Source organism: Camelus dromedarius, chromosome 7 (genome assembly GCF_036321535.1).
Source record: "Camelus dromedarius isolate mCamDro1 chromosome 7, mCamDro1.pat, whole genome shotgun sequence".
Classification (NCBI taxonomy): Eukaryota; Metazoa; Chordata; class Mammalia; order Artiodactyla; family Camelidae; genus Camelus; species Camelus dromedarius.
The window spans coordinates 32,918,835-32,937,809 of record NC_087442.1 but is presented as its reverse complement, the minus strand read 5'-3'; the positions used below and the strand labels follow the sequence as shown (position 1 = coordinate 32,937,809).

The 18,975-nt window shown below is 37.5% G+C and overlaps 1 protein-coding gene across 2 annotated transcripts in view; it reads left to right on the top strand.

Moving 5' to 3' along the window:
- ZNF277 (zinc finger protein 277) overlaps positions 1 to 18,975 on the top strand; it is a 100,958-nt gene that overhangs the window by 78,171 nt on the left and 3,812 nt on the right. For both annotated transcript variants that reach the window (XM_010975554.3, XM_031455222.2), the window contains exons 5-10: positions 3,497 to 3,588; positions 6,373 to 6,483; positions 8,645 to 8,777; positions 15,596 to 15,663; positions 16,814 to 16,910; positions 18,642 to 18,684. In XM_010975554.3, the coding sequence (XP_010973856.3) occupies positions 3,497 to 3,588; positions 6,373 to 6,483; positions 8,645 to 8,777; positions 15,596 to 15,663; positions 16,814 to 16,910; positions 18,642 to 18,684 (544 nt within the window). The remainder of the gene's footprint in view (positions 1 to 3,496; positions 3,589 to 6,372; positions 6,484 to 8,644; positions 8,778 to 15,595; positions 15,664 to 16,813; positions 16,911 to 18,641; positions 18,685 to 18,975) is intronic.

Genomic DNA, 18,975 nt, shown 5'->3' with positions numbered 1-18,975 from the left:
TGTATCCTGAAAATAGCACCATCTTTGCCACCAAGTAGCTATGTAGCTTTAAATAAGTCACCCTAACATCTCAATAGGGGATAAGTAAATAGGTTCATGAAGTCCCTTTCAGTTCTCAAGTTCTAAAAAGCCAGTCCTAAGCAGTATTGGTCAGAAAAGAAATCTCACTGGAGAGGGTAGATACGATTAGGAGAAATAGAATATGTTAATAAAGAAACCAGAAAATAGCCAAGACGGAGTAGGCTGAGTATTCACATTACTACAACCACAAGGGTCGAGTATGGCAAGAATACAAATTGAAGTGGAACAACTGGAGCAGAGAATCCCACTAAAACTGAACTACCCAGTTGCCATGTCCATTTTCCCCAATTATAGAGCTCGTCCTTGTATTAATGATACTAAAATGAGAAAACTCTTACGCAAGTAAAATAAACAGAAAGCAGAAGTGAAACAACGATGGTTTAAGTAGCTCCCCTTGGTGGAAGATCTGAGAAAGTTTAAAGAGTTTGTGCAGTGGAAAAAGGCAGGTCTTGAAAGAATAAACTTAGATAAAAGTTAAAGGTGTGTGGAGCATGCAAGATCAGGGACAACAGGTACTCTAGAGCCATTGTCTCCTTTATTGTGGTTGTATGTAGTGCAAGTAAACTAGCTGAGAATCTACAGTATCATATCATCACTGTATGAGAGAAGTTATGGAGTGAACAGACAGAACAGCATGGATTTATAGTTACTCACCATTAAAGCAGCTTTTTTCTTTACTGCCCTGTCTATCCAATGTTGCCTCTAATTTACCAAAATGTAATTTAGGCTCTCCTAAGAAGAATCAGTTTATGTACAACTTCAGGTGTCTACACTCAGGTTGTGCAATTCAGGGTCAACTGATAAAACTTAAATTTGGCCAAAGAAAACCTCAGATGGCTTAGTATCAGTCTGGTTTAGACTCACAAATCTGTTATGTTGGTGCTGAGTCAAAACCAAGGAAATGCGGGAGGGTACAGCTCAGTGGTAGAGTGCATGCTTAGCATGCACAAGGTCTGGGGTTCAATCCCCAGTACTTCTGTTAAAATAAATAAGTAAACAAACTTAATTACCTCCCCCCAAAAAACAAAAAATAATAAAATATCTTTTAAAAAACAAGGAAATATTAAGTTGAATAAGATTCTTCTTTAGCTAACTTTGAGTTATATTATCACAAACTTGAGAAATGTGAGCCAGAATGATGATCTTTAATAAGCACTAACAGGTCTTGTAGGCTGAAAACGGGAGCAGACAGAGAAAGTACGTGCCCAGCCTTACTGCGGGGTGGTAATAGTGATCTTTACCAACAGCTTCATCTGCTGGGGTTTTATTTTTGCTGCTAACAAAGTTGTAGATGTAGGGCTCTGAAATGTGTTTTCTCTTTTTAAGTCAAACCATGCATGTCTGTAAAAGTTCAATTTTCCTTTCATTTGACTTTTACTGTCAATTTCAGTTTTTATGTAAGATTCACTTAAACTTTAAAAGCAGTGATTAAAAATTGTCTGATACCTCAACCTTACCCCCTTTATTTCTTTCACTTTTATCTTATCCACTTGCTGCCAGCAAAAGCCTTAAGCTTCGTGAAGTGAATTCATGAAGTAAGCTCATGAAGTTCTTTTGCGCTTGCTGTGTGCCTGAAGAGTTGAGCAGGGCCCTCCGTTCTGCATATCAGAGCTCCCCGTACTCTAAAGCTTTAACTTCTGGAGTCTCCATTATGCTTCACAGCCCCTGGAAATCACTCTGTCGGGCCCCACGGAGTCCTGCCCTGGGCGTGTACAGCTCAGTATTTGGACAGAGATTAAAAGAATCCCAGTACAGAGTTCTTGAGCTTCTTTGCAGCTGTCTTCTGTCTAGTATTTTGTCCCACAAATTCTACTCACTTTAGTATCCTGAACTCCAGTCTTTTTTTTCCTTCTCCACCAAGTGAGGTAGCTACATACCCTTGGTTTGGGTTTAATTTCCCTATGTTGCAGTTTGGAAAATACTACACCTAACAGAAAATTGGCAGTGTATAATTTTTTTCACTCATGGACCATAGCCATGTGCTGTCTGTTATCCATTGTCTGAAAACAGAGAAAATATATGAAGCAATTTGTTTTATAGTAGTTTGCCAGGGAAGGGGAAGTGTGATATTCATTATTCCATCATGGCTGAAACCAGAAGTTGATTGAACTGACTTTTATCATGGTGGCTTCTTAATTTTTTTCCTTCAGTGGATTAGTATTCAGTTCCAGAAATGCCTAATGGAATTTATTAAGCTTCTCAGGGCTAGCTCATTTTTATGCTGTTCTGTAAATATTTCTAGAATCAACAGTACACTTTATGAAGTTCTGATTTTGAGATCCATGTTACAAGAGAAGCTGGAGACTAGTATGCAGATGTAATATAAGAACAGTATAACTTGTGTCCATTCAGAAAATAAAGCAAGCAATAGTTACCAAAGAGATGATGGATTATAAGTAGTGGAAACTGATATTGGCTGGATAACAATAATATCTTAATATTTAATGACCCATACACAGTGAATTCTTTACAAAAATTTCTGATTTAATCCTTTAAACAACACTGTGAGATGCTATTTTGACTTTCATCTTAAAATGAGAAAGTGGAGTATTAAAGAGGTTAAATAAAATATCATGTACAGGTGAGAGCTAGATTCAAATCTAGTTCTGTTCAGTGTTTGGGAGGCTGAGCTCTTAACTGTTGTATTGTAGTCCAGAAAGGCTACATGACAGAAGTGGGAATCACCCTGGATCCTAAAGAACAGTTAATATTTGTAAGAGTGAAAAAACAGAGAAAAAAATTGCCTCAAGGAAAAATAATGTGTATAACCACCTGATTAAAATAGGATGTTACCAATGCATATTTTAGATTATTTGAGTTGGACAATAACAAGATACTTATACATGAAAACAATTTTCAGAAAAGTTTTTCTAGCAGCAAAAGAGAGGATGGATATGATAGGGGGAAAAAAAAAGAATTGAAACAGGAGACTGACTTACAGTAATCACATAATGACTGACTGAAGACTGGACCCAGAGTGATGGCTTTGGGTATGGTGGAGAGAAGTAATGTGAGAGCTAGGTCAGGTGAAATTGATCAGAACTCAATTACAAACTAAACTGAGAACTACAGAAAGGACCAAGTCAGAGATCCAACCACATTTTTGTTTTTGGAAGAATGGATGGGAGGTGACTAATCAAGACAGGAGGGAAGAACAGGGTAAGGAATGATGGTGAGACCCTGTTGACTTTGAGTTTCCTGCATAGCTATCAAACAGTATGTTGTCTGGCATTTAACAGTATAGACTTGGGGTTTGGTATAAGGACAGAAATAGAGAAATTTAAAATATCATCAGAGTTCCTATACTTCCTTTATGCTTCTACCCCAATTTCCTCCTATCCAGACTATGACATTTTTCATTAGCTAGCTGTGCATTTATTAAAGATAATATCATACATCTGTTTCTACTTTACAGAAGGAAATTCTGGAACAACAGCAACAAGAACGAAATGACAACAATTTTCACGGCATTTGTATGTTTTGCAATGAGGAATTCCTCGGAAACAGGTTAGTCTGTATGTTTAAGTGTCACTATTTTTCATCTGAAGACTTATCAAAACATCCACAATGGTTATATAAATTAAGTTCTATAGGTTGGCTCAGGATGCTTTCATATATCAGCAGTAATTTTTTTTAATACACCTAACATCAGAGATGAAATGTAGTTGCTCTAAGCAGAGTAGGGGAATAAATTTTTTAAATGCCAGAAATAGATATGTGTTCAATGTTATAAGGATTTTTAAATTGGCTGACATGCAAAACCACGTGCGAAAAAGGTACTGTAGTTTTAGAATAAACTAAACCTTTAGCAGTTTTTGGTGTTTCACTTTTGAATATTAAAAATGATAAAAATCTAAGGGAAAAAACCTGGGGGATTGGAAAGTCTGTCAACAACACCAACAGGTCCAAAACCAACTGGTGTACTGTAATTCAATTTTGTTTATTTATTTTTTTGGTAATTCAGTTTTAACACTGACTACCCAGAGTTAGCATCAGACTCTACAGCTTAAAGGATGTTGCCTCAACAAGCCTGCTCCCATTTGAGACACCAGCCACAAGTTCAGGGGTTCCCTAGGCACCTGCATTTTTGACCAACTGGCTACACTTTCAGGGATTCCCACCAATAATTTGCATAGATTCATTAATTCACTAAAATGACTCATAAAACTCAGGAAAGTACCATAATTATGGTTTTCTTTAGTTCTTTGAACAGGTTCATATTATCTGATCTAAAGTGTCTGTCTGATAACTCCAACACTTGGGCTTCCTCAGGGACAGTTTCTGTTGACTGCTTTCTTTTGATGTGATGGGACATAGTTTCTTGTTTCTTTGCATACCATGTAATTTTTTGTTGAAAACTAAATGTTTTCATGTGGTAACTATAGAAATCAGATCCCTCCCCCACTCAACCAAGGTTTTTATTGTTGTTGCTGTTTGTGTATTTATTGAGTTTCCTGGACTAATTCTCTAAAGTGTATATTCTTTGTCATGAATGGCTGCTGAACTGTTTTTTCATCTTAGTATTCAGCTAATGATGTGACAGAGATATACTTGAGTGCTTTAAGCAAATACATCTTCTGCCCTTTGCTAAGGGGTTCTGTGTGTGGGTTGGGGCATACCCTCAACACTCCATCAGTTTACAACTCTGCCTTAGCCTTCACTTGCTGCTTGTATAGAGTCTCATAGTCAGCCAGAGGTGAGAGATTAGGGTCTTCTTAGGGATTTCCTTGTTATGAACACAGCCCTACACATGTGTGTGGTCTTCTAGATCCCCAGGAGTGTATTGGAACTTTCTTTAAAGTCCCCTATAGTCATCTTGTTCACCAGATTTTCCTTTTAAGTTTTTTGGCCAGCCTATTGTTTACCCCAATACATGTTGCTTCAGGCAAACTGCAATGTATAACTACGTAGGAAGATCTTTATTCCTATAGGTAAAAGGGGGGAAATATTTGAGAAGGAAAAATATACTCTCTTAGCTCCCATCCCCTACCTTATGGACCTTAGTTACCAGGCCTTTAGGTTCCAGAGAGGTTGAGAGCAGACTGGTCTTCCATAAATGCATTCAAAGTAACTTTTAAAAGCAAGAGATCCTGATGCCACTTAGTCTAGGGTGAAGGAACCCTTCAATCCATCCCTACCCCTTGAGCCAGCTGTTAAATCTGACCCATCCAGGCGCAATATGGGGGTCTGGATCCAAAGGCACTGCACTCTGCGCCAACACAGCCTTAGGGGTAGGAAAAGGTTTCTAACCCTCTGCCTCACACACCCTGCTACACACCCACCCCACCCCATGTAAGAGGCCCTCACCTCTGCTTTTGCTTGGACCCTCCACAGCCTGGGCCTCAGGCCTAGAACCCCTGGGAAAGTCCAGGTCTTTCTGGGCTACCCCTTGGGGATTCCCTTGTGGGCCCAGAAAGCACTGTGAAGTACTCCACCATATACTAATTTGATTTCACAGTTAGTTACCAGTAATAGTCAAACAGTTGGACAAATGAACATACTAACTATGAAATTAGTAAATCTATCTCCTACATAGTTTTAAAAAAAATCAAGAAGCATTTTCATAGAGGTGATTGCTTTGCTTTATTTCACCTCTCTGAAGGGGAAAGAAAAACACTAAAAAACAATTCTTTTGGGGCCAGCTACATGCCTAAATTAGCTAGAAAAAATAAACTGTGTAATGTCATTATGTGTTGTTTTAGTGTATGTATAATAATGAGTTTCCCAAAACTGTCACATTTATTTTATGAACTAGAGTTGTGAATAAATGCCCAATAGAATGTATTTTACACCTAGTTTTTTGGCTATGTAAAAGTTATATAAATTAAATTTTTCCTTTTCTACATAAGCTGATCAACAAGATGGTCATTGTGTATCCAGATTATCATAACTCTTGCATGTAATTAGATGTGTTAACTGTGGGTTCTAGATCTGTGTTCATTGATCCCAGGCCCTAGCAGGTCGTATTTCTTTTGGGCAGTTGTCTCTTCCTCATGATAAATTGGAAAAGTAGGCAAAGCACAGTTTATTATTAGTTTAAAGGATAGAAACCAAATTTACCCCTGGAATGTTACCCTGCCCAGTGGCAGATTGTAGAACAAACTTGGACTCCCTTTGAAGAACTAATTTGTTTATAAAATGCATGTGTTTTTCATAGCCCAGATGTGTGTTTCAGTGTTTAGCCCTCACTTGTACTTCTAGTTAGTGTTATCATTATATTAATGTTACTCCTGACCTGACTTGTTCCTAGATGATTTATAAATAATACAGATTGCTCAAATTTCTTCCTAGATCTGTTCTTTTGAACCACATGGCCAGAGAACATGCTTTCAACATTGGATTGCCAGACAACATTGTAAACTGCAATGAATTTCTATGTATATTACAGAAAAAGCTTGACAAGTAAGTACTTTTTTATGAAACATGACCTGAAGCTGTCTTAATCTTGGACCCAGTTGTGAGTTTTTTAAAATTAATAGTCATTAGTAATTTAAAAACTGGAATTTTCTTATTTCTTATGTTGGAGGGGTTTGCATTTTGTATGACATTCCTTATTTTGTCTGTATCATATTGCCTTTTTAAAATGAAAAAGTCATGTATACCAAACAATGTACATACCATTGTAAGGTATGTTATATTGGGTATGAAGAATATACTTGCCGGCCTAAGAAATAGAATGCTATTAATTACTTGAATCTCACTGTGTGTCCTTCCTCATTAGTATCTTCTCAGAAACCACTATTCTTAATTTCAGGTTTTTAATTCCTTTACTTTTCTCTATAATTATTCTACATATTTACTAAAGAACTAAATGTACTGTCAGATTGTCATATGTTATTCAACTTTATGTGACGCATAACATAATGCATGCATTCTTATACCTTTTAGTATTTATTCACATTTATATATCATACACTCCACTTTTCTCAAAGTCATATTCTGGCAGCCTTGAATATCTAGATCCTAGCTTGTAGGAATAAGGAAGGAAGTTCTCTAGGTCACTAAAATGGCTTTCAAAAATCTCTCCACTTTTCTTTCTAGGAAAGGGCCCAAGATTTTTTTCTCTCAAAACCTAGTTTCCAGGGGAGAGGGTATAGCTCAGTGGTAGAGTGTGTGTGCTGCATGCACGAGGTCCTGGGTTCACCCCCAGTACCTCCATTAAAAAAGTAAATAATTAAAAATAAACTTAATTACCTCCTCCCCAAAAAAGACAATGTAAAATAAATAAATAATTTTAAACTAGTTTTATTCATTAAATATAATATAGATTGTGGTATCTTAGTCCACAACATTTGGAGCAATAACAATGGGAAAAAGAAGTATCCATTAATAAAAAGTTCTGAATTCAAATTCTGGTATCAATAGTACATTGAAACAAGTTTCTTTCCTGTTTTATTGAATGGCCCTTCACTTACAAAAGAATACCAAGTGTGCTTTCTAGTAAGATTAGCAATAATGAATATCCCTAATCAGCTTATTGACCATTAATTGTGTACTATACCAAAGAATATAATTACTTCTGTGGCATAGAAATAGTTGCAAATGTGTTTAGTAAAGATGAAAAAGAATTCCAAATAGAAACAACAACTGATTTCAGAGTTTTCATGTATACTTATTTTGTGTGAATCCAGAAAGCAGAACTGTTAGATAAAAGTTACAAGCAGTATCAACTGTCAAACATGGAACGAGAAAGAGATTTTGTTAGTAATGTGTTCAAAACTGGTTATTACTGCCTTACTAGGTAATAAATTCCCAGTCAGTGGAAATAATCTAGCAGGATACATGTGACTGGTAAGATATTAAAAATAGCTATTTTTTAATAGTACCATTATATAAAATAGTACCATTTATTGAGTACTTACTGTGTGCTATGAATGTGGTAGGTATTTTAGTCATATATATAAGTAAATTAAGCATGTATATGGTATACATTTTACTCTTATAAAGAAAAATTATACATATATTCATCTAGTGTTCATATTGTGTATAAATTATTCTCATACATGTATATGTTATCATAAAAATTCTCTAGAATGTAGGTATTATCTTTAGTTAGGGACCAGAAAATGAGTGGCAACCGGGAGGGCAAGTAACTTGACCAAGTTCCCCAGCTAGTAGTCCTGGAGCTAGTAATCAGACCCTGCAAATCAGTACACAGGGTATACCAAACCATGCACTAATTGTTACACTCAGTGGAGGCAGCCACTGCTAGCTATCATTATGATTATTTGAAGAACATACCTACATTTTCATTTTTAGAATAGGTAATTCAGTTAGTAAAGCACCAAAATAATTTTTGGATAATTGCTATCTTTATCACAGTTTTAACTAAATAGCCAAGTGGGCCAACCTAACAAACTACAAAATAAACCACCTCACACCTCCTACAAAGCCAAATGAATACAGTGAGAGGGGTTCTGACAAGGATGTCATATCTCATTTGAAGATTCTGTATGACCTAAAATGAATAAATCATGTAAGATCGAAAAATAATAATAATAAAGGGCTATTGCAACAACTATCCGAGAGATTTATTTAACCTCTGTTTGTGTCTTTCTTTTAGCTTGCAGTGCTTGTACTGCGAGAAGACCTTCAGGGACAAAAATACACTTAAAGACCATATGAGGAAAAAACAGCATCGTAGGATAAATCCTAAGAACAGAGAATATGACCGATTTTATGTCATCAATTATTTGGTAAGGTTTTGGTTTTTCCCTTCATAATTTAAAATTTGATTGCACTTCTACAAATAAAAATCTTTCTAAGGACTATCTAATATTTAAACAAGCTGTTAATACAAAAGTCAAAATGTAATTGAGGAATGCTCTCAAGTAGTGATTAGCTTTCAGATGTTTAGTTTGCAAAGCGTAACTTGATTTATCTCTGATTTGCCAGATGTTTATATAGTAAAAATGTCATGTCTCTAGAACTCACAGTAATCTTGATCAAAAATAGTAGATAAACACACATAAAGCATTTGGGTATCCACACATTTGCCACCGACTGATTGTATGTTTATTACCACGAGACCAGAGAATTCTGTATTCTGTTCAAAAAATATTTGTTCACTTCTGGATGTGCTAACTGCTCTGCTAGATAGTTCTTTACAAACAGTGTCTTCACTCTTCCTCCCCATTCAAATATCCTCCCCTTCCCCACCAAAAAAAAAAAAAAAAGTTGTCTTATCATTCTCTTGCGCAGGTTATTTTTGTTTTTGTTTTTGTTTTTTTTAATGGAAATTTTAGAGAAACCAAGAAGACTTTTGTTTGTTAGACTAGTAGGGTAGACTAATGGGGTTACTATGTCAAGGACTTTAAATACTTTGAAACCTCTCCTTGCCCAGAAAACTCAGTACCATTTGCTGGCCTCTGTAGATTACATTCCTTTTTATTTGAAAAGAGGTATTCAGTTGGAGGCAAATGTCCATCTCTAAGGGCCCGTTTGGAAACTTTAGAGGGGATTTTTGATTAGCACAATGGGAAGTACTACCGGCTCTCCCTCCTAATCTACTGGGGCTTTTAGGTATATATAGCAAAGGGGAGAAACTACTCTTGGAAAGTGGGGATGTTGAGTAATTCTCCAGTGGAATTGGAAGAAAGATGGGGCCTTCTCTTTCTGACACTTTTCTTAAGCAAATGGAAATTGTGTTTTGCTCTTAATATGAATGAATTCGAATTCAAACTCATTGGCCACAGAAGGCACGGTTGATAATAATAAGCCTGTTTCATCTATTGGACAGAAACAAGCATATCCTGACTTAATGTTGGAAATCTCTGCTTTAGGATAGAATTTTTGCCTGTTCTGACTAATCCTTTTAATGTTAAAATAAAACTCTCCTTGAGAAACAAGTTGAGCTTGTGTTTGAAGACTGACTCTGAGAGGTTGCTGTGGTTTTTGCTACAAATGTTTTACAACTAGCTAAAGGCAAAGGCACCCTTTGAGTGTTTGAATCTTCTCTTGAAATCCCTCAATCATTAATTCCTAGAGCAAACGCTGCTTCAGGGCCCAGCCCAATCAAGTAGGGAGAGGACTTCGGAGTCAGCTCTAAGAAGTACTCAGCTACTGCAGGAAGCTATGGAAGCAGTTTAACAGTACTTCCTTGGGGCTCTTTTAAACTGATAGTCAAGAGCTTGGGAGTAGCAGAACAATGTGTATAGCTGGAGGTGTTTACCTCTTAGAGGAGACTTCAAAGGGACTGCTCACTCAAATTCTTCTGGCACTTGTAGAAAAGTTTGATACTTCATTCCCTGGGCGTCAAGTAGTGTGACAGTGAAAACTGAAATTGTGTGTGAGGGCCAGCTGTCTCTAGATGAGTGTGCTTGATTGTACTGCCCACAGAGTGCCCAGATTTCATGTAGGATGAATCATGGCTCGAGACAAGTGCTTCCAGAGAATGTGAAGGCCTCAGTAACATGTAAAATGAGAATTAAATCACTTTAGGATAATGTTGATCGAAGTTTTTGCTTTTGTTTTGTTTTAACTAGCAGCATTTGAGTACTTGCGAGACACTGTCTTTTTATATTAAGTCATGTCACATCCCTGTGACACATGGTCTATCATTATCTGTATTTATAGATTAGGAGACTAGGGCACGGAGAAGTTGAGTAATATTCCCAGGGTCACATAGCTGGAGCAAGTTGCTTAACCTCTTTCTGCATCTTTTTCCTCAGCTTTTATAATTAAAGTAATACTAGTACCTACTTCTTATGCTTTGGGTTGGGTTTTTTGGGCAATTAATGGTTATAAATTGATAATGATCTACTTACACACACACACCCCTTTGCCTGTTATCTTTTACACCAAACTAGAAAGTGAGCCAAGGTCAAGGTAAAGTTGACTTCAATCAGCTCCTTAAAGGCTGTACCCACAATCTTAGCATTCTTAGCTCTGTATGCTTTCCCTGCTGAGGCCAATAACAAGAAAGATTTAAAAAAAAAAAAAACCTATAATGTGTTGTGATGCCTTAGCATTTTTGAAAATGATGTGCGCTTTACCTCTGGAAAAGGTTGAAGAAGCTGATAAAGTCTCTAAAGATGTATAAGTGTCTTAAATTAAAGGAGTGCTTACTAAAGTATCAATTTTAATAACGTTCCAGAAATATTGTTATAATTGAAAGGTATAATAATAGAAAGAGTACATAAAAGACTGTTCCAAATACTATTAGTATATAGTTAGAGAAAAATGAGGGCCAAGGGTGTTTCATTTTAGTTTTCTTTTAGACCTCGTTAATGAAAAATATTTAATATGAAGACTAAATTATTCTAAAAGTTTAGTTAACCAATAAGTAATAATATTTTTTTAAAGGCAGGAAAAAAATAAAAGAATGAGAGCCGTTGATTGTTTACTCCTCTGAGGGAAAAGGCTGACATGAGTGTATGGATGTGAGCAGAGACTGAATTATGTTAGTAGTCAGTATTCGCACATCCATTTTTCACATCCTCTTCGCTTCAGAAGCAATTTCTTTGGCTTCATACATTCTACAAACGTTTGAGTGCCTTCCAGGTACAAGACGCTGGTGGAATAGGCAGACACTACTTTCAGAGAGTTTAGAGGTTGGTATGAGAGTCAGACATGTAAGCACATTAATTTCAACACTTTGTAATGGTGTGTAAAGAGTTAGTGTTTTGACCTCTCCTGTAGCAGGTCTTCACAGTAATTGCATTGCCAGTGGTTATAAACGATGTCCAGGTTCTTGTCCTGTCCCAGAAAGAATTCAGAGACAAGACACAAAGGTTAAGAAAGTAAAGTGAGGATTTATTAAGGGACAGATAGTACACTCTCAGGGGGAGAGCGGGCAGGCTTAGGTGAACAACTGCCCTGTGTTTCTTTGTCAAGTTGGTTACATAGAGTGTAAAAATATGGGTGGAATATTCATTAGGAAGGGAAGGGTTTGGGTCATATTCCCTGATTTTCATCCCAACTTCACCTTTGCAATGGGAGGAGGGATTTTTGTTCTTACTTAGTCTGGATCAGAAGTGTCATGGTGACGGTGCATGATGGGTACTTCTAATCTGCAAGGCTAATTTTACTGAAATGAGGACATAATGAGCAAAAGGTTACATTTGTACACTGGAGATTCCTGCCTTTTCCCACCTTTCTTTGTCGGCATCCAGGCTGCTAATCACCCCAAAAGGTGTGACCGCTTGTCAGCCCAGAGGTTCCTGCTTTCCTTTCTCTGCCCAGGGACCCCTAGTACTTACATGATGTGTGGTTTCCTGCGTTTGGCCTGTACCCCTGCTTCCTGCCCAATTCCTGCCATTTGGTCTGATCTCCCTTTCTCTGCTCATATTTAGCTATCTGTCTGCTCTAGCAATTGAGTCATGCACCCACAGAGTTCCTCACCTCCAAACAGAAGTTCCAGACCAGCAGTAATGGTAGCATCCAGGATATTACTGGCAAGATGCACTCCAAGATCATAAAAGATGGGAGAGCCAAGGGACAAAGGGGCTGTTTTTGATCCCTTCTGAGCTCAGCAAATTGAGAGATTCTCTTTCCTTCTTGGGTGAAATAATTTCCATGTTTAATAACTCATCAATTTTTTAATAATAACAGACTTGCAAATAAATGCATTAAAGATCTTTTGCATTGTTAGGTTATCTACTCTGAGTTCTTGGCTTGTTTTCTCACAAACAGAAGGGTTCAGTGGTTAGTGGGGAAAGGTAATGGGACAAAGGTCTCAATACCCCTGGCTCGGAGGGCAGTACACTGTTTAACATCTTCATCAAGGCTACAGCTACACATTCCTAAGGTGCTCATGTTTCAAGTCTGGAGTATTTCTAAAGGGAACTCTTTTTGCAGTGGTATTATCATTTTTTAATGTAAATTTTTTAATTCTTTAAATATACAAAATCATTTAAACGAAAGTAGGCTCAACCTATTTTTTCAGTTTCATTATAGTTCTCTCTACTGAAATTATTTACATTTAAAACACTGTCTCTGTTTCTGATGAATTTTCTTGCATAAGCACATGTAAGTGTGTGTGTTTGGGAATGGAGGGGTGCTGGGTGAAAGGGATCTTTTTCCCCATGGTTTTTTCCTACCCTCGCATTGATCCTAAGCCATCTGATACAGGGATTTGAGGGGGTGTTTGAACATCTTTACCGACGTGCCTTCCAAACTTTGTTTTTCTTGCATTCTTTGCTTTCCTGACATGATTCATTAGCAGGCACAGTGTCTTAATTAGAAACTAAATTGTTTTTATCTCTTTGGGTTTTGTTCCGATAATAAGTCATATACTTAACTGTACCAAGGCACAGCACTCTAGGAAGAGTCTGGGCCACTGTCACATGCAAATCACTTGTTTTCTATTATACTAATGAACACAGTTCCATTTTCCTCTCAAGTGGTAAGTGGTTAGTGCTATATTGCCTTGATAAATTCCCATATTGTACTGAGTACTGAGAAAGCTGCAGAATAATGCTTTGAGTTTGGAAGTTTGACAGTGAAAGGTATCTTTCATCATTTTGGGCTCAAAATATTTATTGATAAGTAACATTTGCCAGTATCAGTGGGAATGGGAGTACCCCAGATGGCCTATCCTTGAGTTGTATCTTGCAGCACTGGCCTTAAATCCAAGTCCGGAGAAAGCAAGCATTGCATAAAAGATTTAATTCATCACCAGAAATTCCACCTACCAGGGATCCTGTTGGCAATGGTGAGGCCATTCTTGATGTTCATAATGAGGTTTAGATACTTCTGGAAAGTACATTAGAGAGTCCAAATTAACTGTCTCTAATAACATTATGGTAAATCTCTGCATGTCTGACTTTGTGCATCATTTAGCTGGTAGATAATGACAACCTCAAAACCTCTCATTAAGTTAATGAATAATAGATTTTCTTTTTCTCTAAATCATAATGGCTCTTGTAGTTCTTTGTTTTTACTTAAATGAATTACCTTTTTTGAGTGGGAAAAAGAAAGTTCCTAACTGAGAGTGAATTCTAGTGATGTTTTTCCAAAAGAAAGATACCAAACAAAGGTATCTGTATTTATATCAGGTCAGTTTGGACTTGACTGTTACCATAGTTAACTTCTTAAAAAAGTTAACTGCTTAAAAAGGTGCCCCCTAATACTTCCACATCCCTCTTTAATGCCCTGTCTGATTTTGCATGGCACAGTGGAAAGACTGAGTGGAGAGAAGAAAGGACAAGAGGAAAGAAATGACTCAAGGGAGAAAAGAGAAATGATTGAGCCAAAAGAAATCATTCCTACTCGTCACTACATAAAAGTTTTGCTGAAACTATGACTAAATTTGCCAGACACAGCCCTAAAAGGGTGGAAACCCTTCCATGAACTATAAGAGATAAAAGGAAATTTGAGTAGATATTTGAGTACTTCCTATTACCTGATACCATGTGCTTTTTATACGCTAACTATTTAACCACCTTACCAAAACCTTTTGAGTTGGCGTCACATTTTTAGACTTTTTCAGTTAAAATCCAATTCAAAAAGAACTTTCTAGTACCCACTCTGTGCCTGGCTTTAAGAATGTAACAGTGAACAAAGGCCATGTCCTCACAGACATTCTAGTGGAGGAGACAGATAGCAAATAAGAAAACAAATAAATACATGAAATGATTTCACGGAGTGATCAATGCTTTGAAGAAAACTAAAATGTCATGGAGGAATAAAAAGTAACTTGAAAGTGGAAATAGTCAGAACTTGAAAGACAGAGTAGTCGGAAAAAGGCGATGTAACACTGGCGCAGAGACTGGGTATGCTGGAGCCATGTGAGGATATGTGAGGAAGCTGTATTTCAGGTAGACGATGCAACAAGTGCAGAAGTAGCTGGTGGAGGTTGGCTTGCTGTGCTCAAGGGATATCAAGAGACCAGTCTGGCCAGATCCAGCTGAGCAAGAGAAAAAGTGATGGGACATAGGGAAGAAGAGGGAGCCAGGATACAATGTGGAGGCTTTTATAAGCCATAAAGACTCTGAATCTTGTCCTCAGTGTGTGAGAAGCCAGGGGAGGATTTATACAGACAGGGAGGTGTCCTTTAGAAAGATCACTGTGGCTGCTGTCTGGGAAATAGACTGTAGTGAACCTCGAATAGAAATGAAGTCCAGCTAGGAGGGTGTTTCAGAGTCTCTGTCAAAAGATACTGGTGGTTTTTTAAAAAGATCCCTAAGAGATTCTTATATACATCCAGGATTGAGAAATGCTGATTTACATTTTAAGAGAAAAGAATTTGAATGAAAGGTCATTGCTCCTTTTCCAAAAATAAAAGCAAAATGTATTTAAACATTCTTTGATGTTTTTTAAATGTTTGATTTAGGATAAATCCCAAATCCTAATCATATAAGATATATCCTACATCCTAAATTTTGATTTAGGATATATCCTTTCTTATCCCTGAAGTAACAGTTTTAATATGTCTACTTGTACTGTTTTAAAACCATTTGCGTGTGAGTCCTGTTTCATTTTATTTCTGAGGTCTGTGTGTACTTTCTCTCTCCTTTCCCCTTTTCTTCCCACCCCCCACCCCATTTTTAATTCCTCTGTTCTTCCTGCAAAGGAACTTGGAAAATCATGGGAAGAAGTTCAACTGGAAGATGATCGGGAGTTGCTAGACCATCAGGAAGAGTAAGACTTCTTATTGATGCTACTTTATTATCGTGTTTTTAAAAGAAGGAAAATAGTTCTTTAGTTTGATTTAAAATCATCAGTTTGAAGAGGTAAAATAAAGAGAACCCTCTCTGTAAGCCATGCATCCTTTCATGTAATACAGTAAAAACTTGAATTCAGAATAACTTTGACATAAAATCACTGAAGCGCCTATTATTCTGACTAACTAGTGTTTTGCCATTAGAGCTATTCCTTGAACACACAGGTAATATCTAATTCAGTGAAGAATATATTCCAAAGTTCTTTGCGTAGTCCGTGGGTCTCCAGACCTTGAAGTGATAATGATCTTTGAACCCTCAATGCTGCTTGTCACTGGAGTAGAGAATATAACTAAATTGAGGTTAACCTGGTTCTGTGTTCATCACATTGATGACTAATGTAAAATATTCACAGCTTCTTTGCTTGAAATTATAACCTTGAGAAGTGTTCTTTTCAACCTAAAAGGATTCCCTGTTTTTCCTCGTCTTTTCATTCAAAGCTGTTCAGCCTTTTGTCTCTCCTAGGATTTTGGTTTTCCTAGTTTAGGAGTAACAAAAAGTTGACAGTATCTCAATAAATAAAAGCAAGGAGGGAAGAAAATGGTAAAAGGGGCCCTGTATGCCTTTTGATTTCTCTCTACCACCAGATTTAATACTTGCCCCATTTAAAATGATCAGTATTTCCCGCATGAAAGATACACAGTTTGCCTTTTTAAAACACGCCATTTGTCATGCAGAACACACTCCCAGCACCGCACCTCACAGCATGCGGTTGTGGATAATGAGAGAGAGCATCACATCTCCTGATATGTCTTCTCTGCAAATTAAACCTGGTTGTCTCAGAAAGACATTGCACTGATTCTGTAGTGAAATAGCTGCTGAAAAGAGATGCAAACATGAGGCAATGGAGCAGCACCTGTTTGCTATTTATATTAATTTCATGATGTTACTTTGAATTTCAAAAGCTGTATCAAAAAGTCATAATATGATATGACAGTCTTTACAGAAGTGTCAGAGTTTAAAGAGACTGGCGGGGCTTCCTAGGGAGCAGAAAATAATACCAAGTCACTGTGTGGGACACCCTCTTAATGAAGGGAATCTCCATGTTTGCTGTTTTCTTTTTAACACAGTGACTGGTCTGACTGGGAAGAACACCCTGTCTCTGCTGTCTGCCTATTTTGTGAAAAGCAAGCAGAAACAATTGAGAAGTTATGTGTCCACATGGAGGTGAGATACTTCTACTCATTTGAATTTTGTTGTGTTCTGACAGGGAGACGCTGACAATTATTGCAACCTCATCATCTTATACTCTTAGTTTCTTGATCATTTTTCCTTTCCTAAAAGTGCTGTAAGCAGAACAGAAGACACAGGGCAGGTCTGTCGAGGAGAAACAGCCTCAGGGCAGGTCAGGACAATTGACCGGACCTGGGTGAACTTGGTAGTTTGGGATTTCACAGACCCCTGATGCCATCCCACCTTTGAGATGTTTACAAGATAGTTCCAGCTTAGACTGTGAGATCTGCAACCACGATTAACAGTACCCAGGATATAAACAGGTTCTGAGTCTTTTTCCAGTGCTTCCTGTGAATAAGGAAGCTGGTGAATAAGGAGAGCAGGAAGGGAGAAATTTCCCATGTACAGAGCCCTTGGGGGATCTGGGGTGAGGGGGGCGTGAAGGTGGAAAGGGTACCAGGTGTGGTCTTGCAGCTCCTTCAGTTACAGGGATTTGGAGAGGAGAAATTTGAGGGAATTTACAGTTTGTGCTGTCCCTTCTGGATGCCATCTTTATAATTCATCTCAGACCTAGTAGTTCTAAACCTTTTTTTCACCCCAGTATATCAGAGAGACGACACACTCCCTACACCTCTGCTCTTCAGCTGGACAGCGGGGTAGGGAAGGGGAACATCTGACGATTAATGACAGTATTGCATCTTGGGAGTAGAGGGGTGAGTGTAATAGAAAAATATTACTGGATGAGTCTGGTGCACACTCCCTCTCCTCCCACCCATCCCTGCAGTAGTGGAGCAGACTCTCCTGATTCACCCACCTTAACTCCATTTTCATTCATAAATGCTGTTCTTAGTTTAGTGAAACAAGGACCTGGAAGGTGTTCAGAAGGGTATGGGCATTTACTCTTGTGAAAGCAGAGAGTCCGTTTGTCTGAAACAGCTTGTCACTAATATGTGTGTATAGTTTCCAGTGTTTAGATGTAACTTTTAATATCCTAATATCTTTGAATTGAAAGAAGCCTTAGTACCCCTATCCTGTGTACGAATTCCCTTTGCAGCATCCTTGACTGATGTCCTCAACCTCTGCTCAGTCACTTTCAGTGATAACGTACCATGGAATTCTTAATTATCCTGCCTATGGTGCTACACTGAATGCTTTATTCTCTAAGCTTGTAAGTTGAAACATTTACCCAGATTGCAGGAACAGAACAGAATAAAAATAAGTCTCTGCATCATAAAAATCAAAAGAAATGTAATTTGTGGGAAGATATGAGTGAAGAGAAACTTGCAGGTTTAGACACTGTATTTGACAGCATAAAATGAAAAGTGGGATTTGTAAAATTACCTGTCTGCTTGTGGAGCAGAGGACCTATAGCCATAATTCAAGTCCAGACACACAGTACAGTAGGGTCATATCATACCTAGAGACTGAGGACACTTTTGTCAGACTGCAGAATGTATACAGTGTAAATTGTAAAAACTGCGGATACAAGCTGTGAACAATTAGAATGTTTTAACTGATTGACATGACTTGTTTGGACTGTGCTTTAAAAAACAGTTGGAAGTAGGGGGAAGCAGTTAGATTTTGCAGACTTCAAAAGCAGATGATGAACTGAGACTGAATTTCTACAGTGTTCAGGCTCCTGTGAATAAGCTGTCTGTTTATAACTTCAGCCTGAAAGATTAAATAATTTATATGCTCACAGATATATTCATTCCTTTTTTTAAGGATGCACATGAATTTGATCTCCTCAAAATAAAGTCAGAACTTGGTAAGTTTGATTCAGAAGTTTTTTTCCATGATGCTGCATTTTTTTTTACTACACTATCCCGTAAACAATGCCTGTGTTCTGCCGTTGTGATTGGAGAGTGCACAGCTAAAACGTGTCTCCACAGGTAGTCTCTGCAGAACTACCCAAATCAGTGATTCCCAACCATATTGAACCATAATATTCAAATACGGTTTTTTATTTCATATAGTCTTCTTTCCTACATATATGATTGCTTCAAATAAAATACAAGTTCATGGTTAATATCTATCATAGAGCGGAGGGGGCTAGTGG